Raw genomic sequence first — 12,120 nt, 5'->3', positions numbered from 1 at the left:
ATTGGTGATTGGCTAATGGTTACAAAAGCCAAAAAAAGTGCTCCCCACGCCCCTCTGAGAGATATTTGGTTAAAAAGAACACAATAGTTACTTTCCCACTTTAGTTCCGATATAGTTCCGAAATGTCGCGTTCACACCAAAAAGAGCCGGAACTAAAATTAGTTAACGAGAACCTTTTTACCCCCTTTTCAGTCCCTGTTAGAGAGCATGTACTTTCGTGGGAGGAAAAGGTTCCTATTTCTGATTGGCTGGGCGGATTGCAAACCACGCCCCGTAAAACTCAGAAAAAGTTTTGTGAAGCTGCCATTTTATTATCCTCGCATTAGCATTATTAGCATTAGCATTAGCCCAGCGCACAAACGCAGAGAGACTAACTTATGGCAACACAAAATAAAACATGGGATCGGTGGAGATGAGGAGGTGTCGGCGTTCTGGCGATTTACTCGGAAGGCTTCAGTAGAAGCTGCTGGGAGTCCCAGCAGCTTCTACTTCTCACCAGGGCTCTATAAATAGAGAACTACGGCAGATATGTAATATTTAATGCAGCCGAACCGTGTATTACAATGCCGTTATGTGATGACTTTCAAAGAGAAAAGCAAACAGTCGGAATAAAGTATTATTATTTTTTTTTTTTAAATTCGGTCTGTTTCCGGTATTTGTTTATGACGATGTGATGTGAGATGTGAGACTGGAATTGCACAGGGGAAAATAACGTATCTATGCCACAATTTTAGATGCAGATTTTGTTAAACTAATACATTTGCGCTGTGGACCAACACTATAAATTGACGGGGAAGGGGGTAGCAATAAAAACTAACTTTAAAATAGGCATTTTCCACCGAGAATAAAACGAAGTTTGGCCATGTTTTTTTTTTCTGCAGGGAGAAATTTGAAGATCACGTGACATAGACGCCAGCCATTGGAATGAATGGTGAAAAAAAACGTAGGGATCCTACAATTTCAGAGGCGTTTTTGTAGAAATACTACGTCCTACGTTGTGGACCAACGTATTTATTACACGTTTTTTTGTGAGACTGGGTTGCTTATTCCGGTGTGAACGCTATCTGTACTTAGTTCATGAGAATTAAAGAGTTCTCGTGAACTAAGTTCTGATGAACCTTTGTGGGAAAAGTACTACGGTGTGAATGCGCCTAATGGTGCTCTAGGAGGAGATTCAGGTGATAAGGGGGAGGGGGGGGGGTTACCTTGGTTGCTGATTGGCTAATGGTTACACAAGCCAAAACATCGTTATGACATCATAAAGTGGCCAAAATCTGATCAGCTCATTTTCAGACAGGTTTTTATAGAAATGGATCAGAATATTTTCTCCAGAAACTTTCAGAGTCTCTTTACACAGAGGGGACACATGTTGATGTAGAAAATCCATGAAAAAGTGGATGTTTCCTAATAGGTGACCTTTAAAGGAATTGATTTGTCCTACCTGTTGGAGCCCATGCTGCAGCGCCTCTACCGCCGGCCCCCAGTCCCCCCACCACTGCCCATCACCCTCCTCCTCCTCCTCCTCATCCAGGGCTACTCTGTTCTCATTGGCCAGCTCTGTCACATTAGCCACGCCCCTCTGCAGGCGGCGCACTGCGTCCTCCAGCCCTGTGCAGTCACAGCCCGTGGTGGCGTTCTGTTTGTTGTATTCTTCGAATAGGTAGTCCACGTCCACGATATTCTCCTGCAGCCTTGCCCCCTGCAGGCTGAGGTTTCCCTCCATCTCCCCGACCCGCCGCAGCACCGTCTCTTGCGCCGCCTCCACCTCCAGACCCGTCATCATGAACTTAACCTGCCCGTCGCGAGCTGTCTGGTTGATGAGCGTCTCCAGATGCTTGTTTTTGCGCCACAGCTGCTGTATGCCCCCCGAGGCGGCCTCCACTTCCTCAAGCAGCCCCACAACCTACAGACAAACATTTAATCAAAATCAGAAACAGGTAATTAGCAGCAGAGGTGGGAAGTAATGTAGTACAAATATGCTCCTTTGTTACTGTTCTCAAGCACATTTTTCTGGTATCAGTACTTTACTCCATTACTTATTTTTCTGACGACTTTTTACTTTCTACTTCTTACATATTGAACCCAAATACCTGTACTTTCTACTTCTTACATGTTGAACACAAATACCTGTACTTTCTACTTCTTACATGTTGAACACAAATACCTGTACTTTCTACTTCTCACATTTTCCAAACAGGCTGGTTCCTTTAGTCTGAATGTGTGTTTGGTGGCGTGATCATTATTATTTAGAGTCATTGCGTGCCTATTGATTTGAACACGATCCGTGTATCCATCATTTCCTGGTCTTCTCTAAAGAAGAGGGACCAATGAAAACGTTGTCATGTTGCCGTTGGTCACCATGGAAACATTCATTAGCTAACAATGACATTATTGTTCTATTAATATAAAGGAAGGTCAGGTACTCTTTAAAACAGCTGCTAGTTATGGGTACTTTTTACTGAAGTACATTTCGAAGTCCATACTCCTTTACTTTTACTTGACTAAAGAAGTTTAGTCAGTACTTCTACTTTAGTGAAGGATGTGTGTTCTTTTGCCTTCTCTGTTTATTAACAGTTAGGTTTACACGTACGAGGAATTTGACTTGATGTCATGGTGCATACAAAAAAAATAACATTAAAAAACATTTAAAATAATAAAGAATATAGTCGAATATAGCTGTATTTCCATAGAAATAGAATGGAATAAAAATGAAATAAAATATGGAATACAATTCTGCAGTAATAAAAATAGATAACAGATATTGTGCACATTGTGTGTATTGATGTCAGGTAATCTTGAAATCCTTTATTCTAAGTAATTTTGTCACTTTTATATCCGTTCTGCTGTTTTTTACTGTCACCATCTACTGATTTGGGAAATATTTTCTATGACTTCCATTTTCTGACGCTCACAATTAATAGTTGGTTGGAGTCTTCGCTTCTTCAAATAGTAAGATTTGTTTTACATTTCCCATCATGCATTGCCGCGACTTACCTTCACCGTGTTGTTGACCACCATGTTGTCCAGACGCTCGACGGCCTCCCAGAGCGCTGCCGTGTCTGAGGACTGCATCAGTGGGCGGCGGGTAGACATGGAGGGAGGAGGGGGGAGATCCTGATCCTGGTCTAGGTCCTGGTACAGGTCCTGGTCCAGGTCCTGGTCCAGCTTCAGCTCCGTCAGGGTGGCGTTCATGGCCTGTAGGCTGACCTGAGATCAGAGGTAATTAAAGTTTAAAAGTCTCAAAAATGCTACAACTACTGTGACAACCTGGATGAATGTGAAGTATTTTGTTAAAGGAGGATGAAAGCGTAATTAAGGAGCACTATTGGAGTGACTTTGATGGTTATTGGACTCAGGATTCATTCATTTGTATGCCCGATGTATGAAGAAATTAAAGGACGGCACAAGTGGAAACAATAAACAAAGGGATTAAACTGTTTAAAACACATGCTCAAAGTAAGCCGGTGTGTTTATGTGGATTCAAAAGTTGTAAATAATCTACAAAGGTTGGGAACCACTGTTCTAAGTGAATATCTTATTTGGCAATAAATATAGCCTTCATTCAGCTTGGAGCTGTCGCTGGGGTACACTGACCTGCAGCATCTTCTGGTTTCGCTTCAATTTCATGTCGATGTCCGTCTTAAAGTTGGTGAGGTTGTAGTGCAGCATTGCATTCTGGGAGTGCAGACTGTGCTCCATGTGGCTCCGCTGGTCCTCTAACTGCCTCTGGACCTCCCTGATGTGATCCTCCAGTTTGGCCTCCAGGCGTTGCTCGGTGGCCTCGTCCAGCCCAGGGTTATCTTGGGGCTCCGCCAGTATCTCGTCCCGCAGAGGGAGGCTCTTCAGCTGGGCCACGTCCCGGGCCAGGTCCCCCACCTGCCGGGTCAGAAGCTCCAGGGAGCGGTTGAAGCCCTGGAGGAGCGGCTGCAGCTGGGACAGGATCAGCGCCACTATTTGGGGGGTGGAGGGGGCATCCAGCTCATCTACAACCAGAATAAAAACTAATGAATACATATTTCATCATGCTAATTACACGGATAGTTACTTATTTTCCATCAACCAGTCTTTTTTCACTGCAACACCGTTACCGTGTTCCATTCAGTGTTTACTATTTTCTCTCTTCTTCTGCTGATTTCTCTGATGTGTCTTTTAACCACTTTCCTTCTCTTACGCTATTTTCTCTTTCTGGTTTTTGTTTGGTTTTCTTTACTTGGAATATGTTCAGCAAGCAGGTATCGGAAGTTTCTGGCTCTCCAAATATATATAAATAAATATTCAAAAAGTATTCCATGAAAGAAATCTACTGCAGACAAAAATACTATGAATGGACCGTGGTTACCTTTACTTATTATATTATAAGTGAGCGTGCCTGCCTTATAGGTCACTGGTTTGTAGTTCATTACAACCTTAGTTCTCTGGATTTCTGTTTGCGTCCTGTTGTTCCTGGAACAAGTCCATTTGATTTCTATCTTGGACTTCTGACCTATTGTACTCTGAATTTTTCGACATTTTTTGCCAGTTATTTATTTTTGAACTGCTCTAAATAATCTTTTTGTACCTTGTTACATTAGTCTGTTCCCCGGTATTCTGCATACATCAACCATACAAAGCCGGAGAGCAGGGGATTAACTATTGAAAGATTATTATAGATTTAAAAAAGTTCTCTTACTCATGCTCTTAACTTTTACTTCCTACGACCTGTTCTTAATTTAGTTTGTCCTAAACACAGCCCTGCTCTGGGGAACCACTCAAATTACAATTTGCTAAAAAGCCAATAAAGTTTTTTGTCCAATAATTTCCTAAATAAACTTCCTCCCCAGTTTTCACCAGTCCCCAGACACATGCATGCATTTAGCTTGCTGTATTTGTGTTTGACAAGGTCTACATGTAAAGTCACCATATTAGGATTACTCCTTGAAACTTGATGAATAATGTATTTCTAATTCTGATTTGTATACACACACCCACACTCACAAAAAAACTAAACTAATCCTCACACACTCCCTGCTGATTCATGGCTCTCCCGGGACCCGTAGTTTGTGGCTCTAAAAAGGCTTTCCTAACCGGGAATATAAACACAGCACAGCCCTCCGCCTGGGAAACACTAAAACAACACCAAGGTTTCCAAAAACACTGAATTTGATGAGTTTCCATCAGGACAGACAGTCAGATATTAGATACATTCATTTCTGTTTGTCCAGGAGAGAGGGTTGGACTACCCGGAGGCATACTCCCAACAAAAAACCCAAAACAAAGTCATACAAAAACCCTGAGAGGCAAATAAGGACAAAACAATGACTGTGTTGTTGACCAATTTTCCAAGTTTGATAGTTTTATCCCCCGTTTTTTTCACATGTAAAATAGGTTGGTAAAAAGGATAATTTATTGTTTTTCTTTTAGTAACAATTTTTCTGTGTCAGGTGAAATTATCTTTTTATGTTTTTGTGGTTGTAATACACATTTTGGCCACAAGAGGCTAACGTGCAGCACTAACCCATGTTCTGAAAAACAAAAAGGATCCATATTACATTTTATTGCATGCCCCCTAAGTGGACATACATATACTTTATGTAAGTGAGATATGGTATGTGAAAATATTACCTTGTTTCCACAGATGACAAAACAAGACAAACTTAGAAGAATTCTTCGGGCAAAACCTTTTTCAATAAATACATCATAAACTGGAAAAGAAATGCAGGCAACCTGTTCAAAAACTATTCAGATCAAAGTGAAATCACCAGATTTCTTTTCTCACTTGTCACTTTTGCATTTTCAGACAGATTTGGACGGGGTCAGGAATGTATCATGGAACTCAGGGGTCCCCACCGGTACAGAAAAACTAACAAAAGTGTGTATTTGCCTCAGGTCACTGCTGTCACTCTGGAGACACAGTCCAGACACACACACACACACACACACACACACACACACACACACACACACACACACACACACACACACACACACACACACACACACACACACACACACACACACACACACACACACACACACACACACACACACACACACACACACACACACACACACACACACACTTTCATCACAACCTGTTTTCATTACGACACACCAAACCCTACCACATGCTGCAGGGTCTGGAGGGGTCAAAGGTAGCAGTACAGTGAGGCCACACTGAAACAGGACATTCCAAGTCAGTAGGTGTGTGTGTGTGTGTGTGTGTGTGTGTGTGTGTGTGTGTGTGTGTGTGTGTGTGTGTGTGTGTGTGTGTGTGTGTGTGTGTGTGTGTGTGTGTGTGTGTGTGTGCGTGTTTTGAAATCCGACAGACCCTGGTCAGCTGGCAGTGTTTCTATCTAATGACTGTCAGTGTGATTTACGGAGCCGAAGCACAGTCCACTTCCTGCTCTGACAGAATGACGTGTGCTTCACAACTGTGGCTCTGTTTTCTTCTTCTGGCGTTTTGTTGTAAATGCCACGATTTAAAAAAGGTAAGACGATACTTTAATGAGACACGTGGGGAAACAGAGACAACAAACAGTGGAGGAGACGGGAAACCTCAGTGACCCTCGCCTGGTTTGTCCACTAAAAGGAGACTTCGGGTGTTTTTAGGTGAGGTTGAATGAGGTCTTTCTCCATATCAGTGTATTACCAGCAGGAAGGAAAGCAATGCACTGCTGTGGGCCTATTTTAGGCACCTAATAATGTGCACTATTTTTAGAATATTTTCACCACTTAACATTGCTATCAGACAAACCTTTCCAATTCTATTTTCGTTTCAAAGCCACCAGACTCCATTGACAATAACAATCATTTTAACTTGAAGATAGACAGGAGTTGTATCGCTCCACCAACCGGTTAGTTAGTTTGGGTTATTGTGTGAATTCGGTAAATCTGAACTAACTGTTTAAACCACCAGTCACACAAAAGCACAAACAAACTAACTTGTTGAGTCAGTGATACATTAGCAACTCCTGTGTCCTGCAACGTAAACATTACTGATTTCGTCAATGTAGTTTGGTGGAGAAATAGACTAAATATTGCCTTTTATAAACATTTTTTTTTTAAACAACGGAACACAATATTCTCACACTTTATGATCTCTTCAAAGCCACAAAATAACATCATCTATATAACTGATTGAGGCAGCAATGAACCAGCATCTCCTGCAAATCTGTGAGGTAAAATTGCTGTTTTTGTCAATGAAGTTGGTGAAAAAAAAATCAAAATATAGCGTTTTGTAAATCCATTTTTAACGTGGAAACATTCAAACTATCCCTTTAAGAGCACAATGATGCATTTATAGAAAATACCTAAATCTAGAAAACTGACTTTGAGGGACAGATTGAGCTGTTAAAATAAAAACTAAATCTGCAATATTTTCCTTTAAGGATGATGTAATGTTGGATGGTGAGAGTGAGGTCACAGGTCAGAGAGAAAACTGGGCATTGTGGGAACATCAGAGCAGACCAATCCCCAAACAAGGCTCATACCGGACGGATGTGTGTGTGTGTGTGTGTGTGTGTGTGTGTGTGTGTGTGTGTGTGTGTGTGTGTGTGTGTGTGTGTGTGTGTGTGTGTGTGTGTGTGTGTGTGTGTGTGTGTGTGTGTGTGTGTGTGTGTGTGTGTGTGTGTGTGTGTGTGTGTGTGTGTGTGTGTGTGTGTGTGTGTGTGTGTGTAACTTTAAGATGCCACTTTATGTAACCCAACCAAAATGTGTATTACGTCACACACACACACACACACACACACACACACACACACACACACACACACACACACACACACACACACACACACACACACACACACACACACACACACACACACACACACACACACACACACACACACACACACACACACACACACACACACAGGATATCCTCTGAAGGAAGTGTGTGTCTGTGTGACCTCCTGGAGCCGAGGAGTGACGACATAGAAAGACAACACACTACATTGTCAGATATGGAGGAAGTACTGCAGTATCAGTATGTATTTATATATATAATAATGTATTTAAAGTATTAAATACCCCAGGCTGTCACTGTTAAACTAGTATATATTATATATTTAGGTTATTATCAATCATTCACTAATGAGTGTATAATGCATGAGATGATTATTTTATGAAATGAATAAACTCATGTTTTGTTAGAAAGTGTATTTCCTCACTGGAAAGCATCCACAAGCCCAGCATTTAATGAATGGAAGGCTTTGAGGAGTGAAACAGCATCATATGAGGTTATGTTGGCAAGAATGAGGGGTAGAAGACCTGTGGTTCTAGGAAGTTGGGATTACTTTGTGGAATACCTGACCTCTAACTAGTAGCCTGACTGTAGGACTCTCACAAAAGGGCCTTTGTACAATTATTCTAATCAAGCATCATTTGTTGTTATTATGTTATGATTGCTGTAGTGTCTGATTGGTAATTGTACACCTTTGTATTTTCCTGTTTTCTTTTAACCAGGAACACTTAAAGGTCCCATGTCATGCTTTTCTGGTTATCACCCGTCCCCTTGTGTGTTATGAAGGTTTTTCTGCATGTAAACGGTCTGCAGAGTCACAAACCCTCAAAGTACACCCTGTAGGGAGTAAAACTCTAACACAGAGAAGACCTGTCTATGCTGCCCCAGAACGCCTCGTTGGACATTTCTCTTTTTCCATTGTTTACTCCTTGGGTATAGTGACGTATTTCAGGTATAGTGACGTAACGTAAGGTAACGTAAAAAAACGTAACGCGGACATCTCGTAAGGCTCTGCGGATTGGTCAATTTGGACCAATCTGCGGAGCCGTTACGTTTTGAACAATCTGCGGACTTCTTCACACACACACACTCGGCGGGACGTTGCGAGGCTCGCTGCTGCGAGGAGCGGGACACGGGGTCGGCGAGACAGCGAGACACCGCGGAACTCAGCATGGGCACACACACAAACTCCCAGCCAGGCTGCGGGTGTGTGTGTTTCGGGCTGGGTTTCGCTGTGTCTCGCTGTCTCACAGACGGCCACTGGGCTCACAGGGGGGGGGGGGGGGGGGGGGCAGGAGCTCCAACAAGCCGTTTAGGACAAAGAGTGAATACACATACTTCACAGAGATGCTGTATGAGAAACCAATGTGAGTTTGGAAAATTGCACAATTTAAATCTATTCTAGTAGACCTCAACAATGGAATTATGATCAGTAGAAATGGCCATGACATGGGACCTTTAACTAACATGTTTGGTAGCCTGACCTTCCTCTTTCTGTATGCTGTACCATGTGTGCTATGTACCATGTATGTTCATAAATAAAAACTTTAATAAAAAAAGAAAAATGTATTTCAATACAATTCAATGTAATTTTAACCAATCCGTTCAAAAACACTCACCAGGACGGGAGTGTTCCGTCTCCCTGTGATGGTGGAGGTAATTTGGGTCTGCGGTGGGGGGTGAGGTGTGGTTCTGGTCCGGGTCCAGTGGGGGGGGCGTGGTGCTGTCGGTCTGTTGTTCCTGTTTGTCATACAGGTCCTGGAGGTCCTGGACTTTCTGGTTTTCCGAGTCTTCCTGATAATTCTGGTGTTCATCCTGCTTTTGGTAGTCCTGGTCCTGGTCCAGCGGGGGGGACCTGGTGCTGTTGGTCTGTTGGTCCTGTTTGTCATACAGGTTTTGGAGGTCCTGGAGGTCCTGGAGGTCCTGGAGGTCCTGGAGGTCCTTGTCTTTCTCGTTTTCCCGGTTGTCCTGATGATACTGGTATTCTTCCTTCTTTTGGTGGTCCTGGTGATTCTGGTTTTCCCGGTGATCCTGGTGATTGAGGTGAACCGGGGGGTCCTGGTAGTCGTTCTGTTCCCGATTTGGGTCGCTGCGCTGCTGCTGGAGCCGAGCCTGCACACCTTAGGAAGGAAATCAGAACCAGTCAGAATCTAAAAATGAAAAATACAAAAGATAAAAACTGGGAATGAAAAAATTGAAGATTCATGATATATTGGAATAAAGATTAAATAAATGAACATTTCTAAAATGATATGTACAAAACCACCATAAACGATGAAAACAGTACTTTAATAAACGTATATAATTAAATAAAATATAAACCTGGGAAATGTGCATACCTTTGATACTTTATCTAAATGTTTCTGATCTTATATACTTTATATATTATTTTGAATACAGGACATTAACTGTGCCAGAGTATTTCCTGCAGTATTTGATCTGAATACTTCTTAACTGCAGGTAAACAGACACAATGAGTATTCCAAAAATCTATAATAGATATGAAAAGCAATATTGATCCTACAGGATACAGTATGATAAAGCGCATTCGTTTGACTGTGTCCATGCTGAAACTGAGAGACAGGAAGTGGGACAGACGGGTAGAGAGTGAGACGGGGACGGGGGACGGGGGGGGACGGGAGGTTGGGGTTTGATGTATTTGGGGATTTTCTGAGTTCATTGTGTACTCTGAGAGAGAGCGACAGCAGGAACAGAGTCTGCAGGAGGACGTCCTGCACAGTCATCAAACTGCTTCCTCCATCACGTTCAGCTGACTCCGGAAACTGCTTCCCAACAAAGAAGAGTGAAGCTGGGGCTCAGGATGTGAAGAGGAGACACTACGCGAACTATCACCTATGATTATCGATTGATATGAGTTAGCTATTCTTATAAATGTTAAAATTGCTATTTTAAAGGTCACCTATCATGCTATTTTTAGGCAATAGCATAGGTCTCAGATATATACAAAAAATATTAAAAACATGTCTATGACGTGTTTTGCTCAAAATACCAAACAGATTCTAGCCATGCCTCATATCTCTGTATTTCACTTCCTGTTTCAAAAGGGCTGATTTGGGGTATAAAGCTTTATGAGCTCATGCGGGACCCGGCAGCTACTGTCTAAACTAAATACTGCGGTGATGAAACGCCATATCATAGATTATCAAGGATTATTTCTGAAACAGTATGGAGCTCAAAGGCTTTCTCTCTTGCCGGTTATACCACAAGGTGAGTTCCTTTTTATTTCCTGCTTCTTCACACACATGGGCTTAAGTCGAATAGTCCATTTAGCCTAGGAACCTTCCTAACCGAGTGAAATGACCCGGAAGTCCCTCATTGGCAGCCATGATAAGTGCCGTTCGAATTCTCTAGATGATAGGAAAGGAGGTTTCAAATGTACTTTATAACCTCCTTTAGCTTAGGAACCACTGGACCTCCCTTACCGAAAGGAGAGGAGAAAATGCTGCCCCACAATGCCTTGCAGTCGTAGCATTTGCCGTCACACAACAGTCGGTACAGATTTTTAGTTGTATTTTATGGTGTTTTTGGTGCATATATATTATATTTATTCGTCATATTTTTTTTCCACATACATTTTTCTGGTATACATTCAAACAGCCGCTTCAAGTTTTCTCAGTCCTTCAACTTTATTTCATACTTTTCTTACTTTCATGTTTTGAATAATACATTTTTGACAGCAAAAAATGCAACAAATGAGCAGCAAAAACAACACCATTTTCTTTTTAGAAACTCATCAGTAAGTATTTGCACTGAACTGTAGAGTGAAAAACTGTCATCATAATCAGAGAAAAAAGTCTCTATTTGGAGTAAAAAATATGTCATATACAAAAAAAGTGATAAAGTTACAAGTAAATAAGTTGAAGTATTTATAGAACAAAAGTGTGCAGTGTTTGTACATGTTGTAGTGTGTGTACATGTTGTAGTGTGTGTACATGTTGTAGTGTGTGTTCATTCAGTGTGTGTGTTATGCGTTTGTATTTGAAGGTGTTCCTGTTATTGTGTCCAGCCTGTTTCTGCCGGGCTGAGGATTTTATTACGTTGACTTCATCTCGCAGGAAGTCGGCTCAATCGGGGGCGTGGTGGGAGCGGACCATGCCGAGGGGTGAGTGTGTGTGTGTGTGTGTGTGTGTGTGTGTGTGTGTGTGTGTGTGTGTGTGTGTGTGTGTGTGTGTGTGTGTGTGTGTGTGTGTGTGTGTGAGTGTGTGTGTGTGTGTGTGTGTGTGTGTGTGTGTGTGTGTGTGTGTGTGTGTGTGTGTGTGTGTGTGTGTGTGTGTGTGTGTGTGTGTGTGTGTCCTCTTTGTTTCTCTTTCTTTGTTAAATAAAGCCTCCAAAGGCCAAAGGTCTATTTTAGTCTGATTTCTTTCCAAAAACATGAA

At 42.0% G+C, this 12,120-nt stretch overlaps 1 protein-coding gene across 1 annotated transcript in view; it reads right to left on the bottom strand.

Annotated features, from left to right (window-relative positions):
• The window catches only part of LOC307042836 (multimerin-2-like), a 30,572-nt gene that overhangs the window by 4,592 nt on the left and 13,860 nt on the right, over positions 1 to 12,120 (bottom strand). Inside the window, 4 exon segments of the mRNA XM_079686998.1 lie at positions 1,442 to 1,903; positions 2,995 to 3,207; positions 3,595 to 3,983; positions 9,343 to 9,843. Coding sequence (XP_079543124.1) covers positions 1,442 to 1,903; positions 2,995 to 3,207; positions 3,595 to 3,983; positions 9,343 to 9,843 — 1,565 coding nt within the window.

Source organism: Notothenia rossii, assembly GCF_949606895.1.
Source record: "Notothenia rossii genome assembly, chromosome: 6".
Taxonomy (NCBI): Eukaryota; Metazoa; Chordata; class Actinopteri; order Perciformes; family Nototheniidae; genus Notothenia; species Notothenia rossii.
This window is presented reverse-complemented; position numbering and strand designations above follow the sequence as displayed.